This window comes from Oncorhynchus kisutch, linkage group LG6 (genome assembly GCF_002021735.2).
Source record: "Oncorhynchus kisutch isolate 150728-3 linkage group LG6, Okis_V2, whole genome shotgun sequence".
NCBI lineage: Eukaryota > Metazoa > Chordata > Actinopteri > Salmoniformes > Salmonidae > Oncorhynchus > Oncorhynchus kisutch.
In genome coordinates this window covers 18,727,752-18,751,758 of record NC_034179.2, presented here as the reverse complement: position 1 = coordinate 18,751,758, position 24,007 = coordinate 18,727,752, and the positions used below count along the sequence as shown (strand labels likewise).

At 44.2% G+C, this 24,007-nt stretch overlaps 1 protein-coding gene across 5 annotated transcripts in view; it reads right to left on the bottom strand.

Annotated features, from left to right (window-relative positions):
- The window catches only part of LOC109892457 (very low-density lipoprotein receptor), a 34,783-nt gene that overhangs the window by 6,947 nt on the left and 3,829 nt on the right, over positions 1-24,007 (bottom strand). For 3 of the 5 annotated variants that reach the window (XM_020485004.2, XM_031826352.1, XM_020485005.2), the window contains exons 2-13: positions 16,495-16,614; positions 10,218-10,340; positions 8,609-8,731; positions 8,052-8,423; positions 7,456-7,578; positions 5,258-5,380; positions 2,668-2,787; positions 1,829-1,954; positions 1,265-1,436; positions 782-1,003; positions 515-633; positions 269-408 (exon numbers count right to left, since the gene is read on the bottom strand). In XM_020485004.2, the coding sequence (XP_020340593.1) occupies positions 269-408; positions 515-633; positions 782-1,003; positions 1,265-1,436; positions 1,829-1,954; positions 2,668-2,787; positions 5,258-5,380; positions 7,456-7,578; positions 8,052-8,423; positions 8,609-8,731; positions 10,218-10,340; positions 16,495-16,614 (1,883 nt within the window). The remainder of the gene's footprint in view (positions 1-268; positions 409-514; positions 634-781; positions 1,004-1,264; positions 1,437-1,828; positions 1,955-2,667; positions 2,788-5,257; positions 5,381-7,455; positions 7,579-8,051; positions 8,424-8,608; positions 8,732-10,217; positions 10,341-16,494; positions 16,615-24,007) is intronic. The other 2 variants (XM_020485007.2, XM_031826353.1) reach the window with 1 other exon arrangement.

Genomic DNA, 24,007 nt, shown 5'->3' with positions numbered 1-24,007 from the left:
ACCCCACACACAGAGCAAATCATAGACTTTACAGTTGACAGAAAACCAGTTACAGTATGATGAAATCAACTAACTGCTTTAAACAGGGTTTCAGCAAATGACCAAGTATGAATGTCAATAGAAGCATGAGTTTGCTTGGTAAAGTGTTTGCTCTGCTCTGTAACATCAACACATAAGAAAACCAATCTCAAACATCAACTGCCCTGCCAATATACTACATGTAAACCATCCCAACATCAGGGCGCCTCCTTGCATCCCATAGTCGCACCTCGAACACAGTGAGCGCAAAGGGGTGAGCCAGGTAGTCTGGGGACTGCAGCACTTTCCTACGGTTGTCGCCGTTCAGGTCCACGCTACAGAGCATGTGCAGCTTGGAGTCCACCCAGTACAGTCTGCTCTTGATCAGGTCTGAGAAGGGAAGGAAATTCATAGGTTTATCAAACCCTGTAGCCATGAAAGCAGTTAAACCTAATTTGCATTTAACATTTTGAAGAGGTTCAACAGTCTGACCAACCTAGAGTGATTCCATTGGGCCACTGAATATCAGTCTGGACCAGGACCTGCCTGTCAACCCCGTTCATACCAGACTTCTCAATCTTCGCTGGTTCACCCCAGTCTGACCAATAGAGGAATCTAGAACACCAGCCGAGAGAAGATCAGCAGCTCAGAAGGAGTAGCTCCAATTATGAGGGTACAAAAAAAAAACAAAAAGAAGAAACAGAAATTTGGACCCCAATACAATATAATATAATAATAATAATAATAATAATATATACTTTACCCAGAAAGTGGATCCACAGCGATGGATGCAGGCTCTTTCAAACCACTGCTGAAGAGAACTTTCCGCTTGGTGCCGTTGAAGTTGGCCACTTCAATGGTCTTGGTGCCGAGGTCTGACCAGTAGATGTTGTTATAGATCCAGTCCACAGCGATCCCCACAGGTGTCACATTATCAATTACCTTCACATGACTTCCTACATCTCCTCTCTTATCCAACACCGTGCTAAATGGGGGGTGAGAAACATGTCAGTATTTGGTATGAGTTTCCCCATTATGACCCCAAACCCTTGTTCATAGTGTTGGAGGTTGAATAGCTGGTCAGTGGACATATGCTCAGTGAACTTTACCCTTCTTGGTGCTTACTAGGTAAAATGCTTTCAAAAACAAATAGCAACAAGATGTCAGGGTAAGGTGAAGAAAGTCTATCATGGGGGCAATCTCTGGGGTTTCAACCTCATCTTATGGGGCTGGGACTTGTCTCTACCTAAAGATGGCCCTCTGGCTCAGGTCTGCCCAGAAGATCCTCTGCTGGGTGAAGTCGGCATCCAGTGCCACTGTGTTCCGCAGCTGCTCCACAATCTGGGTGTACTCCCTCCGCTCCAGACCCAGCTTCCGGATGTCCCGGCGGTTAGTGAAGATAAGACAGGGTTCCTTGCCTTGTGGGGAGGAGGAGTCACAGACACTCTAATAATGACAATGCAATGGAGCCCTTTAGGTCTGTTCTGTCCTCATGTTAGAACAATGAATCACAAGTCAGTCAGACGGCACCAAAACATCCAAGCTGCACTTCTCAGATCAAGGTTGTTGTAGTAAATGACATCACTGCTATTCTGTTTGAACTTGGATTCCAGTATAGTGGTGTATTAGAATATTAAAAGCTGCTTGAGAATTAAAAATGCATTTATCAGGAAAAAATATGAAGCGCATGTTGGATCTGATTAGTTCTGACAAATGAGTGATGCTACTTCCCTCTAGCTCTGACATCTGCTTCTACATGTGCTCCTGGGGCTACATTATGGTTTACACAGGACAGGGTGAGCCAACTTACCCACAGCCTTGCACACTCCTGTGGTGGGGTCCATCTGGTAGCTGTTGTGGCACTCGCACTTATAACCTCCCTTCAGGTTGATACAAATCTGACTACAGATCCCAGGGTTCATACATTCATTGATGTCTGCAAGGAGGGTGGGAAAAACAGGAAGTCACCCAAACAGTAGGAAGTCAAAATGAAGACACTTTGGTGAATACTAAGTCAAATGTAAACACAGTGGTTGAAAAAGTACCCAATAGTGATAAAGTGAAAGTACAGATACCTTAATTGAAAGTTACTCAAGTAAAAAGTTAGTCACCCATTAAAATAGTTGGTTCTAAAACATACATAAGTATCTATAGTAAAATAATAAATCACTTCATATTCCTTATTTTAAGCAAAGCAGACAGCACCATTTTATTGTTTTTAAAAAGATAGCCAGAGGCACACTCCAACACAGACATTATTTACAATTAAGCATGTGTTTTTTGAGTCCGTCAGATCAGAGGCAGTAGGGATCTTGATAAGTGTGTTAATTGGACCGTTTTCCTGTCCTGCTAAGCATTCAACCTGTAAGAAGTACTTTTGGGTGTCAGGGGAAGTGTATGGAGTAAAAAGTACATAATTTCTTTAGGAATGTAGTGAACTAAAAGTAAAAGTACAGATACCCCAAAAAACTACTTAATTAGTACTTTACACCACTCTGTAAGAGAGACAACAAACTGGGTGGATTATCTTCAAATGTATTGAGTCTCAATACCCCAATGCAAAAGCCTTTATTTTGTATGAGAGTTCATATTGATTAGTGTTAAACATTGTGTGTGTGTGTGTGATATATATATATATATATCACCTACCGCCACAGGTCTTGCGGTCTATGAGCTGCAGTCCAGGGGTGCAGTCACACTCGAAGCCAATCACCATGTCCCTGCAGATGTGGGAGCAGCCTCCATTGTTCAGCAGACACTCATTCAGGTCTAAAACAGAATACGACAGAATAAAAAAAATCTCATCTTATTTGTCACATGCGCCGAATACAACAGGTGTAGGTAGACCTTACAGTGAAATGCTTACTTTACAAGCCTTTAAAACCAACAATGCAGTCAAGAAAATAAATACAAGTAACAAATAATTAAAGAGCAGCAGTAAAACAGGGGGTACTGGTACAGAGTCAATGTGCGGGGGTACCGGTTAGTCAAGGTAACATGTAAGCAGAGTTAAAGTGACTATGCATAAACAGAGTAGCAGCAGTGTAAAATATAAGTGGGGCAATGCAAGTAGTCTGGGTAGCCATTTAATTAGGTGAGGAGTCTTATGGCTTGGGGGTAGAAGCTGTTAAGTCTTTTGGACCTAGACTAGGTGTTCTGGTACCGGAGAACAGTCAATGACTCCAGCCACCCTAGTCATAGACAATGTTCAGGGCCTTCCTCTGACACCGCCTGGTATAGAGGTCCTGGATGGCAGGAAGCGGTGGTTACTAAAGCACTTCATTCACTTACAAAGGCCTGACTAAAATCCAATCAGTTAACTGGCTCTGGCTGGCTGAATGACAGTGGGCTAATGTGATTGCTGTAGTGTAGGATGAGTTGGATAAGAAGAATACGAGGTAGCCTCCATGGGACAGGTGAAAAAGGTAAGGCTACAGTTGAAGTCGGAAGTTTACATACACTTTGGTTGGAGTCAATAAAACTCGTTTTTCAACCACACCACAAATTTCTTGTTAACAAACTATAGTTTGGGCAAGTCGGGTAAGACACCTACATTGTGCATGACACAAGGAATTTTTCCAACATTTGAGTCAATTGGAGGTGTACCTGGGGATGTATTTCAAGGCCTACCGTCAAACTAAGTGCCTCTTTGGTTGACATCATTGGAAAATCAAAAGAAATCAGCCAAGACCTCAGAAAAGAAAGTCTGGTTCACCCTTGGGAGCAATTTCCAAACGCCTGAAGGTACCACGTTCATATGTACAAACAATAGTACGCAAGTATAAACACCATGGGACCACGCAGCCACCATACCGCTCAGGAAGGAGACGCGTTCTGTCTCCTAGAATGAACGTACATTGGTGCGAAAAGTGCGACTCAATCCCAGAACAGCAGCAAAGGACCTTGTGAAGATGCTGGAGGAAACGGGTACAAAAGTATCTATATCCACAGTAAAATGAGTCCTATATCGACATAACCTGAAAGGCCGCTCAGCAAGGAAGAAGCCACTGCTCCAACACCTGCATAAAAAAATCCAGATTACGGTTTGCAACTGCACACGGGGACAAAGATTGTACTTTATTGAGAAATGTCCTCTGGTCTGATGAAACAAAAATAGAACTGTTTGGCCATAATGACCATCGTTATGTTTGGAGGAAAAAGGGACGCTTGCAAGCCGAAGAACACCATCCCAACAGGCAGCATCATGTTGTGGGGGTGCTTTGCTGCAGGAGGGACTGGTGCACTTCACAAAATAGATGGCATCATGATGCAGGAAAATGATGTGGATATATTGAAGCAACATCAAGACATCAGTCAGGAAGTTAAAGCTTGGTCGCAAATGGACAACGTCCCCAAGCATACTTCCAAAGTTGTGGCAAAATGGCTTAAGGACAACAAAGTCAAGGTATTGGAGTGGCCATCACAAAGCCCTGACCTCAATCCTATAGAAAATGTGTGGGCAGAACTGAAAAAGCGTGTGCGAGCAAGGAGGCCTACAAACCTGACTCAGTTACACCAGCTCTGTCAGAAGGAATGGGCCAAAATTCACCCAACTTATTGTGGGAAGCTTGTGGAAGGCTACTCAAAACGTTTGACCCAAATTAAGCCATTTAAAGGCAATGCTACCAAATAGAAATTCAGAGTATGTAAACTTCTGACCCACTGGGAATGTGATGAAAGCAATAAAAGCTTAAATAAATCACTCTCTACTATTATTCTGACATTTCACATTCTTAAAATAAAGTGGTGAACCTAACAGACCTGAGACAGGGAATTTTTACTGAGATTAAACATCAGGAATTGTGAAAAACTTAGCAAAAATTTATTTGGCTAAGGTGTATGTAAACTTCCAACTTCAACTGTATATAGTAGTGTACAAACACACCCATAGCCAAAATAGTGTATCAATCCCAATGTACTGCAGTCTAAAACCAGCGCATTATTACTTCAACTTGTGAATCAACAGTAGACAAGCTAAGCCACTTGAGTAAATGCACACAAAAATGCCATTTAGCAGACACTTTTATCCAAAACGACTTAGTCGTGTGCATACATTTTCCCAATGGGTGGTCCCAGGAATCGAACCAACTACCCTGGCGTTACAAGCATCATGCTCTACCAACTGAGCTATAGAGGACCACTCATCGTTCTTCATAGTGAATAAACAATCACAAGACGGCTCCATAAAGGAACTTATCTGCTGCTTAATAAAACACAGGTTTGGCTCTCATCCACTTACTGCACTCATTGATGGGCTCGTCGCTCCAGTCTGGACAGTCCCGGGCCTTGTTGCACACTTTACTCATCTCTATACACTCTCCACTCCGACACTTGAATTTGTCAGGGCCATTGCACTGTGTCACTGGGTTGTGAAAGAAAGTGGCATTACAAAGTGGTGATAATGGAATGTTACAAAGAGGAACAGTGGAATAACAGAAGTTGGTGTAGGAGGTTGAGAGTCAGCCATCTGCATGGCCCCCATAGGAACAGAGGTGTGCTAAATGGTAGGTGCAGCCAAAGCAATTCATTTACGTGTTTCAAATCAAAATTGTATTAGTCACATGCGTTGAATACAACAGGGGAAATGCTTACTTATAAGCCCCTAACCAACAATGCAGTTTAAAAATAAATAAATAAATATAAATAAATAAATAAAATATATATACACACACACGTATATATGAATAAGAAATAAAAGTACCCAAAGAACAGCAGTAAAATAACAGCGAGACGATATACAGGGGGGTACCGGTACAGAGTCAATGTGCGAGGGCACCGGTTAACAGGGGGGTACCGGTACAGAGTCAATGTGCGAGGGCACCGGTTAACGGATGTACATGTAGAGTTAAAGTGACTATGCATAGATGATAACAGAGTAGCAGTGGTATAAAAGAGGGGGGGCAATGCAAATAGTCTGGGTGGCCATTTGATTAGATGTTCAGGAGTCTTATTGCTTGGGGGTAGAAGCTGTTTTAGAAGCCTCTTGGACCTAGACTTGGCACTCCGGTACCATTTGCCGTGCAGTAGCAGAGAACAGTCTATGACTAGAGTGGCTGGGGTTGTTTACATTTTTTAGGTCCTTCCTCTGACACCGCCTGATATGGAGAGATCCTGGATGGCAGGGAGCTTGGCCCCAGTGATGTACTGGGTTGTTCGCACTACCCTCTGTAGTGCCTTGCGGTCAGAGGCCGAGCAGTTGCCATACCAGGCAGTGATGCAACCAGATGGTGCAGCTGTAGAACCTTTTGAGGTTGAAGACCCATGCCAAATCTTTTCAATCTCCTGAGGAGGAATAGGTTTTGTCGTGCCCTCTTCAAGACTGTCTTGGTCTAAGCACACCATCGTTAGTTTGTTGGTGATGTGGATACCAAGGAACTTGAAGCTCTCAACCTGCTCCAATACAGCCCCGTCAATGAGAATGGGGGCGTGTGCGGTCCTCTTTTTCCTGTAGTCCAAAATCATCTCTTTTGTCTTGATTACGTTGAGGGAGAGGTTGTTGTCCTGTTACTACACAGCTAGATCTCCGACCTCCTCCCTATAGGCCGTCTCCTCGTTGTCAGTGATCAGGCCTACCAGTGTTGTGTCATCAGCAAACTTAATGGTGGTGGAGTCGTGCCTGGCCATGCAGTCATCAGTGAACAGGGAGTACAGGAGGGGACTTAGCACTCACCCCTGAGGGGGCCCTGTGTTGAGGATCAGCGTGGCGGATGTGTTGTTACCTTCCCTTACCACCTGGGGGCGGCCCGTCAGGAAGTCCAGGATCCAGTTGCAGAGGCAGGTGTTTAGTCCCAGGGTCCTTAGCTTATTGATGAGCTTGGAGGGCACTATGATATTGAATGCTGAGCTGTAGTCAATGAATAGCATACTCACATAAGTGTTCCTTTTGTCCAGATGGGAAAGGGCAGTGTGGAGCGCAATAGAGAATGCATCATCTGTGAATCTGTTGGGGCGGTATGCAAATTGGAGTGGGTTGAGGGTTTCTGGGATAATGGTGCTAATGTGAGCCATGACCAGCCTTTCATAAAACTTAATGGCTAAAGATGTGAGTGCTACGGGTCGGTAGTCATTTAGGCAGGTTACCTTAGTGTTCTTGGGCACAGGCACTACGTTGGTCTGCTTAAAACATGTTGGTATTACAGACTCGGACAGGGAGAGTTTGAAAATGTCAATGAAGACAGTTGGTCAGCGTATGCTCGCAGTACAAGTTTGAAGTCAATACTTCGATAACCTAATTACTGTAGTCCTGAAAGATCTAAATATAGTATTTATTGAGCATCTTTTGACCCAACTTATTCAGGAATAACAGTATTTATGAGATGAGGAACACTGAAGCAAACATAACCTTGTTCAGGAAATGTTCTGTAGTAACGGAAACAGTTTTAGTTTTTCAAGTAGATTAATTTTGGAATGACATTACTTCTGGTTGAACGCACTCACAGTTTGTGCAGTTGACTTCATCGGTGCCATCTGCACAATCACGCAAAGCGTTGCATTGTCTGCTGCCGTGGATACAGTTGCCGTCCTCACACTTGAACTGGTCCGGTCTGCAGGTACGAACAGCTGAAGAGGACACAGAGTTGTTAAACCATTAACCCTTACAGAATACACTAACAACAATGACCTTATTTACACCATCATAATGGAACCTACACCAATGGTTCACAACCTTTTTTGGGTCCTGTACCACCAACAGAATTTTGACCTACTCTGAATACCCCTGAAGTACCCACACTCATGTGGAGTTTTACCAGTAAGCCTATGGTCTCGACATGTACCCCTGGTTGGGAATAACTGACCTGCACCATGATCAACAGATACACTCATGATAGCTGCTATGAACACTGAATATAGAGACAAAGATGCATTTTATGAAGAGCCTTTTATTGCAAAATATATTTATTGTAATGGAAGGCTCCATTTATGACTATATGAAAGCAGCTCAATCTCTAACCTGTAGAGCAAAAAAAGCAACCAAAAACTCAGCTGGCCTACTGGAACGTGCAGGTGGTCTGATTAAGCCTCTCAACACTTACAACAGTTGGCTTCGTCGCTGCCATCCTTGCAGTCTGGGTCCCCGTCACATCGCCACTTGCGGTGGATGCACTCCCCAGACCCACACTGTGTCTCGCTGGATGAACATTTGGCCGGCGGCGTGGGTTGGCGACCACATCGCTGAGGGGACTCATCCGATTGGTCCTGGCAGTCCACGTCATCGTCACAGACCCAGTTGCCAGGGATACAGGTGGCATTGCCACACTGAAACTCGCTGGGACCACAGGAGGACGGAGCACATTCCTGCTCATCACTCCCGTCACCACAGTCGTCCTCCCCGTTACAGACGAAGTTAAGGGAGATGCAGCGGCCACTTGCACAGGTGAACTCCAGCGAGGCGCACGTGATGTTACCTGTGGGAGGGAACAGAGTACCCAGTACTGTGATGTTGATGTTGAAATCAACATCCAATGTGTACTCCTAAATTAACTGTTTCTGCTTAGATGAATTCCAAAGCAGTAAATAAGTAAGTTCTGTCACACCTAGTGGTTTGTGAGGGACACCTCCCATCATACTGCTATCAGTAAAATCAACTCACCACAGCTCATTTCATCCTCTCCGTTATCGCAGTCCTTCTCTCCATCACACTTCCAGAAGACGGGGATGCATTGGGTGGACCCGGCCCCACAGCTAAACTCATTCACATGGCAGGTCCTGGTGTCTGCAAAGCACATGGATGGAGGGATTTCATTTATAGGCCTTTAGGCTGCAGGGTGGTGGTGGGCTAGGCTGGCTAATGGAGCACTGAGCGATTTATTGAGCAGGGCACCCAGTCCAATTTATGCTGTGAAACGAATTTGATACATGTAAAAATCAATGCAGTGGGTACCAAAGTCAATTGAGCCATGTGTTCAACGTGTGTGTACACACTGTACGGTTTTACACTCCCTCAGTCGTTACTGGGTCTGTATCGTATAGATGAGATTATAGCCTCCACAACAACTAGGTTATTTTAATTCAGAGCATGTCTTTGAGCCCATTCAGAACATTTACAAGTGTCTATCAATAGTGGCTATTGATCCACCATACAATGCCTGTTGTTTAGAAATCAAACCTAGAGGAATTTCAGAGATATCCATCCCTCATTCCCTTCTACAAGAATATCTATCAGGAACTGATCTGTTACTCATGCGATTGAAACAGTGGGTTCATGTGTAGCAGGGAGGTCTGTCTTGAGTGATCTGGTAAGAACGCTAGATACCAGATCAATGAAGTTCAATTTCTGAGTACTGCACATGAAAGAATGCTGGGCTTTATCAGTCAGAGAAAGGTCAGTTTGTGAAGCATGAGCCATAATCGAAGAAACTAACTCCGACAGAGAGACATCACCAGTGGTGGAAAAAGTACCCAACTGTCATACAGTTGGGTACAGTAAAAGTACAAATTTGACCCAGTAAAATGTTACTTCAGTAAAAGTATTTGGTTTAAAATATACCTAAGTATAAATCATTTCAAATTCCTTATATTAAGCAAATCAGATGGCACCATTTTCTTTTACAGGAAGCCAGGGGCACACTCTAACATCATTTACAAAAGCAGCATGTGTGTTTAGTGAGTCCACCAGATCAGAAGCAGTAGGGATGACCAGGAATATTTGGATGATAAGTGCGTGAATTTGACTATTTTCCTGTCCTGCTAAGCATTGAAAATGAGTGTAGTGATGTAAAAGTAGTCAAAAATATTAATAGTAAAGTACAGATACCCATAAAAACAACTTAAGTCGGACTTTAAAGTATTTTTACACCATTGAACATCAGACAGGGCTCAGACAGTAATGTATGATGGCAGATGAACGGACCAACATGCTGATCTAACCTGATCTCATCTAACCTAATGCACTTTCAGGAGGGGATTGCTCAAAGCCAACTGCTTTATGGAAATGAAAGAAAATCCTGAAGAATTAAGAGTTCCTCAATTCCACAGTATTTAGGTCTGGTAAGCGGTGATATATTCTCTCGCTCACCCCCCCCCCCCCATCCATCCATAGACTGAGGCTAAATAAACTTGAAGAAATTTAACTTGACTCATGAAAAGTGAGGGCAATGAGTTGAAGACTGTCTTATTAAGAATTGTATACAGTATCTAACAAACTACTGAATATGAATGAACAACATATTCCTATCTGGGGCTGGATCCACATGACTTACGGCACACTTCCACACGCTCGTCAGACCCATCCTCACAGTCTGGCTCTCCGTCGCAGTGCCATCTCTTGGGGACGCATTGGCCATTACGACAGACAAAGTCCACCTCTGCACAGGTCTTCCGAACTGCAAAGGCATAGAGGAAGAGTGTGTTAGAATGATATAGTATGCTAGCTTAGGAATCAAAATGGGAAGCTGACAGTAAGTGAAGCCACTGTGTTTCAGAGTGAGGCCAAAAATGTGCTCCAGTTGGCTGCCTGCCAACCAAAATAAGAGCCAAGTCATACAGATCCAGACTAATCCAATATAATGATTCACAATGTGCCCTTTAAATCCTAGTCTGTAACCACTTTTCCATCCACAGTTGTGTAAAGTCATACCGTATAAAAATGTAATTACGACAGCTGTGATAGAAACAGGAAGTTTCGTTCCAATTTTATAAATGCCGACAGAATTAGTTTGTTCGACATGGTGGGATCTTTTTGAGTCTGTAAAATTAATTGTGAGAAATTGCAACGGAAACACCTTTATGCACAGATATTGATATAATAACCATCATATCGAAGTAAACTTGGCACTATGGGACTCCCAATCACAGCCGGATGTTATGCAGCCTGGATTCGAACCAGGGACTGCAGTGACATAGACCGCTGCGCCACTCGGAAGCCCTAAAACTAGCTTCATGTCCACTGTGTTCAAGTGCCTCCTCATAGGCTATTCCTCCCTGTGGCTAGAATGGCAGAGTCCCATCAGCATTAATGTTACCAGGGAAGCGCTCTGTGTGGTTGTTGGGGTAATTTATACAGTAGGTTCGAGGGAGCCATGGGAAGAGAGAGAGAGAGACAATAGGGGGGGGAAGAAAAAAAAAGGGCAAGTAATCCATATAGGAATCCAAAGGTAAGGCTGGACAATATAGCCTCAAATATTTTTATTCTAATTTATGAACAATTCAAGATACACACGTTTTACGTTATCTAACTAAGATTTTTTGCACAATTTAAAAAAGTCAATACACTGCATTTCAAAACAGATAATCTAATGAATTCAGGGCTTGTACATTTTCCCTAGGCTTCCACAACCATAAAACCCACTAATAATGTCATTATTTTATAGAAATAGTTTAACCTGCTTTTTTTGCAATAATCCCTGATCTGGCTTTCAGGTTTGTCTACGCCATTCTTGTTTTTAACCAAAACCATGCACATCCACTTGTATTGGCCAACTTCTTGTAGCAGGAATCACAGAACATGGACACAGGTCTCAATCCCACGTGCTAGAGAGTAGCCAATTGTTATATTTCAAGACTCGACAACTTGTATCTATTTTCTTGCTAACAAGGTAGAACAGTTTAAAAGTTTTGGATGAACCCTCCTGTCCAACTGTTTAAACATAGTTTAGATATTGAAGTGGCCTACCGGGATAAAATGCTTATTTCTCAGAATGAAAACGAGTTGCCAATTCCTCATAAATAAGTATTTTTATGGTCATTGCACATTTATATAAAACAGACTAGACAGCTAGCACATAATCTGTGGCTAAAATGATGCTAGCAGTACCGCAATGCTAAGAAACGGAGCATTCATTTTCCACATGTTCGTGGATACTCTCATTTTAATAAGGTCTGCCTTGTTCTACATTGAGAGTTGGTACATAAAACGGGTATCGTTAAAGGTTAAATCCTCGCCTATTACAGTAAAATAATGTCTAAGGGTTTCCATATGATCGATTCTGTTGGACCAAACCTCAAATAGCAAGTTTTAAACTGCTTCTTGTCAAAAAAGACGTTATCTTTCGTTTTTGTTGTGAGCGGCAGGGGCTTGGTGTCTGTGAGCGGCAGGGGCTTGGTGTCTGTGAGCGGCAGGGGCTTGGTGTCTGTGAGCGGCAGGGGCTTGGTGTCTGTGAGCGGCAGGGGCTTGGTGTCTGTGAGCGGCAGGGGCTTGGTGTCTGTGAGCGGCAGGGGCTTGGTGTCTGTGAGCGGCAGGGGCTTGGTGTCTGTGAGCGGCAGGGGCTTGGTGTCTGTGAGCGGCAGGGGCTTGGTGTCTGTGAGCGGGAGGGGCTTGGTGTCTGTGAGCGGGAGGGGCTTGGTGTCTGTGAGCGGGAGGGGCTTGGTGTCTGTGAGCGGGAGGGGCTTGGTGTCTGTGCGGCAGGGGGAGGGGCTTGGTGTCTGTGCGGCAGGGGGAGGGGCTTGGTGTCTGTGCGGCAGGGGGAGGGGCTTGGTGTGTGTGCGGCAGGGGGAGGGGCTTGGTGTCTGTGCGGCAGGGGGAGGGGCTTGGTGTCTGTGTGGCAGGGGGAGGGGCTTGGTGTCTGTGTGCGGGAGGGGCTTGGTGTCTGTGTGCGGCAGGGGGAGGGGATTGGTGTGTGTGCGGCAGGGGGAGGGGCTTGGTGTCTGTGCGGCAGGGGGAGGGGCTTGGTGTCAGTGTGCGGCAGGGGGAGGGGCTTGGTGTCAGTGTGCGGCAGGGGAGGGGCTTGGTGTTTGTGTGCGGCAGGGGGAGGGGCTTGGTGTTTGTGTGCGGCAGGGGGAGGGGCTTGCTGTCTGTGTGAGGCAGGGGGAGGGGCGTGCACATAGCAGATGGCGTGAAGGAGACGTGATTCAAAAGACAGAACGCGCATGAAAACAAAAAAGAAAAACCTAGCTTCTTGCGATATATGCATTTGGCACATCGCGCTAAAACAAACCAATTCTATATAGCCCTAAACAGACTTATGTAAGCACAGCTTTAATTGAGAGACCGCACCACACATCTCTTTCTATGCCAACCCCTCCTTTCCCTCAATCTCATCCACCATGACCCAGATATCACAGAGATTCAAGGAGAAACACTGTTTGCCCAGATGGGGGCTCGTTTGCACGTCTCTGTCACTGCCATTTTCAGCTCTCCGTAACCGCTGCCACTCGCACCAGGTCATGTTAGCCCTGCTGGATTCAGCCCCAACACCAACGGGGCCCAGATAAGTAGGGATGTGCATCTTTCCCCTTCAATACACATCTAGATACATGAGCTCCGATATGATACAGTAACAAACAATATGTTTGAGTTTGAAATGAATCGGTTTGATTAGAGAACAAATCAATATTATTTGTTGCATAAACGCATACATATTTTAAAATCTACTGCAGATAGAGCTCATGAGCTGGATCTGTCGGAGCTGACGTGTGTGTGTGTGTGTGTGTGTGTGTGTGTGTGTGTGTGTGTGTGTGTGTGTGAATGATGTATGGCTTTGGAGTATGTATGTATGTATGTATGTATGTATGTATGTATGTATGTATGTATGTATGTATGTATGTAGGCACTTGAGCTGTACCATAAGGGAAACTAAGCATCTACCACCAAATTGTTCTGTGCTTCCACTGTCAGATTAGGGAGGCAATGTAGCCCATATTTTTTAAGTACACTCACTTTGGTTCTGGCATTACAATCACACACTTCAAAAGGTTCTCTATGAAGAAATCACACCATTTCCTGGCTGCTAAAATTCCAACAGTTTGCCTAATTTCGGTTTGTGACAAAACAAGCAGTCATTATGAAACGAATCATTGTACCAGCTAAGTCTGAAATATATTTTCCATAACCAAAATTATTGTATTTTCAGCTGGTGTACAAAACCGAAAGTAAAAGATGCAAAAATGACATTTAGGGGAAGCGTAGAAATAGTGCACATAGAACAGATCTACCGTTTCTTAGACTTGCTTTAAATAAGAACATGATCTCTCCCCCCCCTCCCCTCCTGCTCCTCTCTACCCAACTTCCCCTCATAGTCCCTTTAGTTTGGCTGCTCAGCCTACCTATATTAACCCTCACCAATCATACCCCTGCCATTCCCAACCAGTCAGAGTACTTGGAAATGCGCATCTGGGCACTGCACCCGCCCACTCAGGTCAGAGTTGTCATCATCCGAAGTGAGAAGACGCATGTTTCTGAGGACTTTCTATTGTCGACAATAACATGAATGTCTGAATGTTGTGCGTGCATCAAAATGACCACAACAATAAGAGTAATAACAGCCAGCTCATCTACCTCCTTTCCCTAACTTTCTTTTGGTTTTCCTATTGGAACAAATTAACAGCAATCATCAAATTTATTAGCCAATAAGCAGCCTTCTTACCCGGGATTTAGGGTAAAACCCAACCAGGCAGGACCTCAGGCAGTCTGTAGTTTCCATTCTTATGATCAATCAGTTTCTCTCCTGCTTATTTTACCTCCTTAAAATAAATTACTTTTTTCTGATATTATTGTGTGTGCAGCTACATACCACACAATTAGTATCAGAGAGTGGTGTATATGTGTGGATCTTCATTAAATCCGTGTGGATCTTCATTAAATCCGTGAACTGGAACTACTGCATCCTCGTGTTCTGAACGGACCCCCTGTGGCAGTTGCTGCGGCCTAAAATCCAGCACCTAAGTTATTTATCCCTTTTTATTTTTATTAATAAACCCATATTTTTCAATAAGATTAAGTCATTTAGATTACTAAAATCATAAACATCTTCAAAAGGATACAGCTGTGTCTGTGTGGTGGTGACTATGAAGAGTAGTGATGGGCCTCAACATCATGTTCTAACTGGACAGCAGTATAAAAAAGGGCAGAACCAAACCAGAACAAAGCAGGTGAGGGCATTCACAGCCGACCGTTTTTACATGGTCCTTCTATAGTGACCAACATTTTACATTTTTTCTTCTCCCCATAGTCCGTCAATTCTCTGGATTTAGCGACCAATAGTTTTTTTTTTGTTTTTTTACATGGTCCTATCACCGGATTCTGATCTGCTATAGTTGAGATGTTGGAGTACCCAGAAAAGGAGTTGTTTAAACACCCCAGGATGCAGACCAGTTATGTATGAGACGCCTGTCACTACCCACCTCAGCCCACACGAAGCCGTCATGCACCTGAGGAAGATGAGTTGCTCCAGGCCTCCTCAGTGGTCAGGGAGTGACCACACCCTCACCAGTTGGGAGCTGATGAGAGAATATGAGTACCTGCGTCACTACCAGCAAGAGATCAAGAGGGCGTATTCTAGGACCTCCCGGCCTAAGTCAACGCCACGGGAGCACTAGTGACGCCACTACTCTCCTGACCACCACCACTCTAGGCCTCCACGGCTAGAGCCATCGTCACAGGAGCGCCATCACTGCCGGTCCTCCCAGAGTCGGCCCGGCTACTCTCCTGAGAGACTACTCCAGGCCTGAGTTTTCGCCACCTCCACGGGACGACCCACTGTCCCGAGGTGGCCCATCTATTCAACAGATCTTCATTGTTCCAGGCCCCGCCAGCTGGAGCCTGTGTCATATCTGCCAGAGCGTCAGAGGTACCACCCGAGGTGGTCCAGCCACTTTCCCGACCGACATCCCTCTAGGCCCACCTGTGCACCCCAGAGCGGCCTAGCTCCCAAGCAGATGAAGACAATTCCAGAGTTGGTCTGCACCCTCCTCAACCAGCTCCTCGATTAGCCACAGTTAAGGACACTCCCACTCCAGTCGTGGAGCCACAGGCAGCCGGTGCCATGAAGCCTGTTCTGGTTGCAGAGTCATCCTCTCCTCCCAGTTGGGATACTCTGCTAGTCAAGCCCTAGTCTGCCCTCAGTCCCTAGCACTAAGTCATTGGTCTCCAGCTGCACTAGATCTGTTGTCTCCAGCATTTGTCAGTCCTTAGTCCCTAGCCCAGGTGGGTCATCAGGCTCCTGCCCCGCTAGGCTCAATGGAACCAGTTTCTCCCTGTCAGTTCCAGAGTTATCAGCACTAGGCTCTGAGCCTTAAGACGTTCTAGTTTCGCTGCGTCCAGTTCTAGTCAGCCTGGCGGAGCCGTAGACTGAGGGCCAAAGGTTCTCTGCCCCATTAGGTCTGCAGCATCAGTCGTCAAGCAGTCAGCTCCCTGTTTGAATATTATGTACAAAACCAAAAGTAAAAGACGCAAAAATGAAACTTAATGAAATAGTGCACATAGAACAGATCTACCACTTCTTAGAGACTTGCTTTCAATGAGAATGACAGATCTATAATTCACATTACAATGTGAATTTGGTCAGGTCGCCCAAAAAGTAGCAGAATAGTATCTGAATAGTGGCCCAAAACTTATCGGTGATTCATTATATCCCTTATAAACGGGTAGGCCATCAGTGTCATTAAGAATTTGTTCTTAACTGACTTGCCTAGTTAAATGTAAAAAATAGCAAGGTTTGTTTTCTAACGCAGTAGGCTGTGTCACCGATTTGTCACCAATCTGACTTAATTTTGCAGAACCGAGAGAGAGAGTGTGTGTGTGTGTATGTGTGTCACCCTCACCGCAGGTGTTCTCGTCACTCCCGTCCGAGCAGTCCTCATCCCCGTCACACTGCCAGACAGACGGGATGCAGCGACCATTCCCACACTGGAACTGACTGGGCTCACATTCTGTCTTTGATCCTGGAAGAAAGGAAAAAGAAACTAAATATTGGATAACTCAAAACCATCATCATGCATAACTAGTGTACATGTCTCCAGGCCTCAAGGAATGCAAATATGTTCCATCTGGTTTGTCACTGAATAGAAAGGCCTCGAACCTGGGTGGTGTTTGTAGGGCACAGAAAACAAAAAAAAACCATTAATATACAGACACGTTCAGCCAAGAAGAGTTCAATTCTAAATGACCGTCAATTGGTTAATTTGACAACACACTGTGCTGAAGGTACACCTGCTTAGGGTTGTTACCAGCCCGCCACAGTGAAACTTGTCAGCAAGCCACTAGCCAGTGCAGAGAGGAGAAAGTACAGCCAGACCATGTCCAATAACCCCTGCTCCTCAGTGATCATCCCCTCAGCATGGGATCCTTCTGCAGCAGGGAACTAACAGACCTCGTGCTGGGAGGCCAACACCGCCAGCACAATCGTCTGCCTGGGACAGTGCTAATTGTCCTGGGCAATGGTCATATTATAAGTCCGAAATGCCATCCTATTCCCTAAATGGTGCATTACTTGTTTTGAACAGAGCCCCATAAGCTCTAGTCAAAAGTAGGGCACTACATAAGAAATAAGGTGCCATTTCTGATAGACATCGTTAAACAAGCCAACAGATCAGGCGCAAACAGATGAGGTAAAATGCCAAAGAACAATCAAGAGGATCATATAAAACAAAGTGTTTGCAGTGTGGACATTTGCATAAGTCTCAGCAGTACTACCAAACAAGACACTGATATGGCTGCAGGCCTACACAGTCTACAGATGGCATGAGTGGCATTGAGTAATGCAAAAACCTTCCAGTAATAGTTCAAGGCTAAAGGTAAGGACCGGTGCGCAGCAGCAGTGATACTGGAGTGGATTACATTAGAGCTTAACCTATGACCTCCAAACCATCTCCAGAATAATAAGGCTTGTCCTGAGGGGACAGGGGGACCATTTAACAAAATGAATGGAGACTAGTATAATCATATGTAAACAGCGTTGCTTCCATCTCTCTCCTTGCCCCAACCTGGGCTTGACCAAGAGACCGGAATATTGACTACAGTCACCCTCGAAGCATCGTTACCCATCGATCCAATAAAGCCGCTGCCCTTGCAGAGCATGGGAAACTACTAAGGGCTTAGAGCGAGTGAAGTCACCGATTGAAATGCTACTAGCATGCACCGCTAACTAGCTAGCCATTTCACACTGGTTACACATACACACAATGAGGCTGAATCATGTGAATACAACTGTCAACTGTATAGGTACTATTGCTCATCTGTTATACGGAGCAAGCAAAGTTCACCAGGAGTAAACTCATCAGATGTCTCTGCTACTGCACCACATTTTGTGCTGAGGTTGCTTCACTAAATAGTGAACATGCTAGCAAGCCTGGGGCAGCGGGTTTGTGCTTACCCAGTGTTAATACAAATAGGCTATAACTGAACAAAAATAAGTGCAACAATTAATGATTTTACTGAGTTAGAGTTCATAAGGAAATCAGTCAATTCAGTTCTAGTGGACGTTCCTGCAATCAGCATGCCAATTGCATGCTCCCTCAAAACTTGAGCAATCTGTGGCATTGCGTTGTGACAAAACACATTTTAGAGTTGCCTTTTATTGTCCCAGGCACAAGGTGCACCTGTGTAATGTTCATGCTGTTTAAATCAGCTTCTTGATTCCCACACCTGTCTGGTGGATGGATTATCTTGGCAAAGGAGAAATGCTCACTAACCGGGATGTAATCATATTTGTGCACAAAGTGAGAGAAAAGCATTTTGTGCATGTGAAAAAAATTATAGGATATTTTATTTCAGCTCACGAAACATGGGACCAACACTTTACATGCTGCGTTTATATTTCTGTTAAGTATACGTTAGGGAATTCACCTACCAACCAAACTTTGAAATAGGCCTATTGAATCCTATTGGCATTTTAAAGATCACTGTCTCATACTTCACCAGTTTTACATGAATTGTAGGCTTCTCATCAAGTGTTTGCAATTGTGTAAGCCTGAGAAACACTCCAAGAAAATATGTTGTGTCTCAGATGGATGTTATTGTGAAATCAGATAACTCTAGTCATTGTTAAATACTGAACAAACCTGTTTCCATAATGAAAACTAGAGCAAATATTGAAATTAAAATATGCTTCAGGCATAGACTTCTTTTTTTTTTGTACTAAAAAAACATTTTTAAAAAGGTGTATCAATCCCATTTTGCATATCTAATTGGTTGAAGCCTAGATTTGATCGGTCTGTCCATGACAATACTAATTTCCTGTCTGTAGCCCCACCCTCTGTGGCAGCCAGGTGACAACGTGCCTTTGAGCACTATTGGTCTCATTATCAAAATAAACAGGGAGATATCTCCATTTTAATTATGTCAACGAACCAATCTCTAATTTGCATACAGTCTCACTCAATACAAAGAAATTAAACAATCTGTGTGAGACGCAACAAAAGTCCCTCAGCTGACACTAACAAATGTCATTTTCACAGTGGTTCAAAATCAGCTCTCAAAAACCCTTATCCGTATGTAGGGTTTTTAGCAATTACATTCGCCCACATTTGTCTTCATGTGAACTACAAATCCGACAGTCTTAAAGTTTAGAAAAGTTAAATCGCCCCCTCAAACTAGGCCCCTTCCCTTTCATCGGTGAGAAATAATGTTTCAAATAAATATACACTTACTGTAGCGGTTGTGCATAGATCCAGAAGCTGTGCGCCTCCAGTTGAATAACTATATTTCCTTCCCAGTTACGTTTACACACAAGTTGGGCGCACGCTGACCACACCATTCGCGTACGTTGCACCCACACTGCTCGCGAACACCAAAGAGCATCTGCATTGCCAAGCGCAAAAATAGAAGTCAGTTCTATTTGTGACGCTGTGCAAGTCCTGCCTCTCCCATCTCCTCATTGTTTATAGAAGCAGATACCCACGTGCCATCTCATTGGTTATACCCACGTGGGTGATAGAAAGGAACTTCGGTCTGGACTGTTGTAGTAATACACCAATGAAAGTGTCGTGTCTTTGGCTATGCCGGATTAAGTGATATGACATGCTATTCTATAAAATAGTTTCTCCGTAATTAATATCATCTGATTGAGCTAATCATGTAAATGTAATTAACTAGAGAGTCGGGCACCACAAAATAATATTTATAGAGCGGTTATCTTCCGAATAAACTCTTAAAGACAGAGTAATATTTTACATCAATCGCAGTCAATATTAATCCTCATCTTAATTCAGTCTCATCTGAAAGTTGTAAATTCCTAGTTATCTGCACGAACGCTGGCTAACAAGTTGAATCAGCAATACAAAATTGGGTTTAATCATTTATTTACTAAATACCTAACTAATCACACAGAATTACACATACACATAATTAAATCATAACTTGATTACAAATTACGTCATACAGGAAAACGTCCCTAGCGGGCGGAACAGATATGACAGCTTGTTACACAAAGGAAAAGGGCTGGGTTTGAGTGAAAGAGCAGGAAGACTGAGGGACACAGGGAGAAGCTGTGCTATCGTAAATACAGTATCTGATGCATTCTAAATTACAGCCCATTTGGAAAAGGAGAATGCAATAAATATTTACTCTGAGCTGCGCTTCGCTAGGTTGATGGTAGATGGAAGGCCGTGTTGCCAAACCGAGTCCTTTGAAGAATGTCTCTGGTTGTCAATTGGAGACGTTGTAGTAACGTCATTGGGTAATAGACGGGATACTCTGTCTGTTCCATCCTAACCCTCATTGCATCTGCTGTTGCTAACTCAAAGGCTAGGAGGTATCACTTCTGTAGTGAATAAGAGTTCAAAGTTCATACCATTCGTAAACAAAGCTCACGCTGATGTTGGCTTCGTTCTGTAGTTATTATCTGAACCATTCTGACATAGGACCGTCGTCCTACATCCTCGGAACAGATGGTTATATTGTCGTCAACGGCTTATATAGGAAGGGAGAGGAGGGCGTGTTTGAAAAGTTTTGTAGCCAATGTCCCTTCACAGGGGCAGGCCACTGATTGAGTAGAGGCCTATCTTATGAAAACCCAAATCTCACAGAAGCTAAAATCACATTTCATCCCATCACAAATAATTTCATATTCAAACATTTAAATTGAACAACAATTCCATGTTAATCCGATAACTCTGATGTGTAGACTTTCCACTGTAGAGTTTGTCATCTTATCATTGATGAGAATGTCTCAGATGACAACCGAACTGACACCATATTCATTAAGTACCACCACATATGTTCCATTGGTCGGATTACCAGAATATAGTTCATTTCCCCCCACCTTCTGATGTTCCCAGAATCTCTATGTTAACCAAGGGTTTTGCAAATGTAACCTCAGTAGGGTAGAGAGAGGACAAAAGGGGGGGGAAGAGGTATTTATGATTTCTAAACCTACACCCCCAGGCCAACGTCATGACAAAAGTTAGATGCCAATTGCCATTGAGTCTCACAACTCAATTGCTGGTTGAAAACAGTTTTCTGCCCCTCCCAAAAGATAGAATTTGTAGATAATTGGCCCTCTTTCTGGGACTCACCCACAAACAGGACCAAGCCTGACCTGCTGAGGAGTGACGGACTCCATCCTAGCTGGAGGGGTGCTCTCATCTTATCTACCAACATAGACAGGGCTCTAACTCCTCTAGCTCCACAATGAAATAGGGTGCAGGCCAGGCAGCAGGCTGTTAGCCAGCCTGCCAGCATAGTGGAGTCTGCCACTAGCACAGTCAGTGTAGTCAGCTCAACTATCACCATTGAGACCGTGTCCGTGCCTCGACCTAGGTTGGGCAAAACTAAACATGGCGGTGTTCGCCTTAGCAATCTCACTAGGATAAAGACCACCTCCATTCCTGTCATTATTGAAAGAGATCATGATACCTCACATCTCAAAATAGGGCTACTTAATGTTAGATCCCTTACTTCAAAAGGCAATTATAGTCAATGAACTAATCACTGATCATAATGTGATTGGCCTGACTGAAACATGGCTTAAGCCTGATGAATTTACTGTGTTAAATGAGGCCTCACCTCCTGGTTACACAAGTGACCATATCCCCCGTGCATCCCGCAAAGGCGGAGGTGTTGCTAACATTTACGATAGCAAATTTCAATTTAAAAAAAAAAAAAAAAAAAATGTTTTCGTCTTTTGAGATTCTAGTCATGAAATCTATGCAGCCTACTCAATCACTTTTTATAGCTACTGTTTACAGGCCTCCTGGACAGCGTTCCTCACCGAGTTCCCTGAATTCCTATCGGACCGTGTAGTCATAGCAGATAATATTCTAATCTTTGGTCTTTAATATTCACATGGAAAAGTCCACAGACCCACTCCAAAAGGCTTTCGGAGCCATCATCGACTCAGTGGGTTTTGTCCAACATGTCTCTGGACCCACTCACTGTCACTCTCTGGACCTAGTTTTGTCCCATGGAATAAATGTTGTGGATCTTAATGTTTTTCCTCATAATCCTGGACTATCGGACCACCATTTTATTAAATTTGCAACAAATAATCTGCTCAGACCCCAACCAAGGAACATCAAAAGTCGTGCTATAAATTCACAGACAACACAAAGATTCCTTGATGTCCTTCCAGATTCCCTCTGTCTACCCAAGGACGCCAGAGGACAAAAATCAGTTAACCACCTAACTGAGAAACTCAATTTAACCTTGCGCAATACCCTAGATGCAGTTGCACCCCTAAAAACTAAAAACATTTCTCATAAGAAACTAGCTCCCTGGTACACAGAAAATACCCAAGCTCTGAAGCAAGCCTCCAGAAAATTGGAACGGAAATGGCGCCACACCAAACTGGAAGTCTTCCGACTAGCTTGGAAGTGGCAGTAATAAAGCCTCTCTTGAAAAAGCCAAACCTTGACCCAGAAAATATAAAAAACTAGCGGCCTATATTGAATCTTCCATTCCTCTCAAACATTTTAGAAAAGGCTGTTGCGCAGCAACTCACTGCCTTCCTGAAGACAAACAATGTATACAAAATGCTTCAGTCTGGTTTTAGACCCCATCATAGCACTGAGACGGCACTTGTGAAGGTGGTAAATTAAATTTTAATGGCATCGGACCGAGGCTCTGCATCTGTCCTCGTGCTCCTAGACCTTAGTGCTGCTTTTGATACCATCGATCACCACATTCTTTTGGAGAGATTGGAAACCCAAATTGGTCTACACGGACAAGTTCTGGCCTGGTTTAGATCTTATCTGTCGGAAGAACATATCAAGACCATTTCAAGGACAGCTTTTTTCCATCTACGTAACATTGCAAAAATCTGAAACTTTCTGTCCAAAAATGATGCAGAAAAATTAATCCATGCTTTTGTCACTTCTAGGTTAGACTACTGCAATGCTCTACTTTCCGGCTACCCGGAGAAAGCACTAAATAAACTTCAGTTGGTGCTAAATACGGCTGCTAGAATCCTGACTAGAACCCAAAAATCTGATCATATTACTCCAGTGCTAGCCTCTATACACTGGCTTCCTGTCAAAGCAAGGGCTGATTTCAAGGTTTTACTGCTAACCTACAAAGCATTACATGGGCTTGCTCCTACCTATCTCTCTGATTTGGTCCTGCCGTACATACCTACACGTACGCTACGGTCACAAGACGCAGGCCTCCTAATTGTCCCTAGAATTTCTAAGCAAACAGCTGGAGGCAGGGCTTTCTCCTATAGAGCTCCATTTTTATGGAACGGTCTGCCTACCCATGTCAGAGAAGCAAACTCGGTCTCAACCTTTAAGTCTTTACTGAAGACTCATCTCTTCAGTGGGTCATATGATTGAGTGTAGTCTGGCCCTGGAGTGGGAAGGTGAACGGAAAGGCTCTGGAGCAACGAACCGCCCTTGCTGTCTCTGCCTGGCCGGTTCCCCTCTTTCCACTGGGATTCTCTGCATCTAACCCTATTACAGGGGCTGAGTCACTGGCTTACTGGGGCTCTCTCATGCCGTCCCTGGAAGGGGTGCGTCACCTGAGTGGGTTGATTCACTGATGTGGTCATCCTGTCTGGGTTGGCGCCCCCCCCCCCCCCTTGGGTTGTGCCATGGCGGAGATCTTTGTGGGCTATACTCAGCCTTGTCTCAGGATGGTAAGTTGGTGGTTAGAGATATCCCTCTAGTGGTGTGGGGGCTGTGCTTTGGCAAAGTGGGTGGGGTTATATCCTTCCTGTTTGGCCCTGTCCGGGGGTGTCCTCGGATGGGGCCACAGGGTCTCCTGACCCCTCCTGTCTCAGCTTCCAGTATTTATGCTGCAGTAGTTTATGTGTCGGGGGGCTAGGGTCAGTTTGTTATATCTGGAGTACTTCTCCTGTCCTATTCGGTATCCTGTGTGAATCTAAGTGTGCGTTCTCTAATT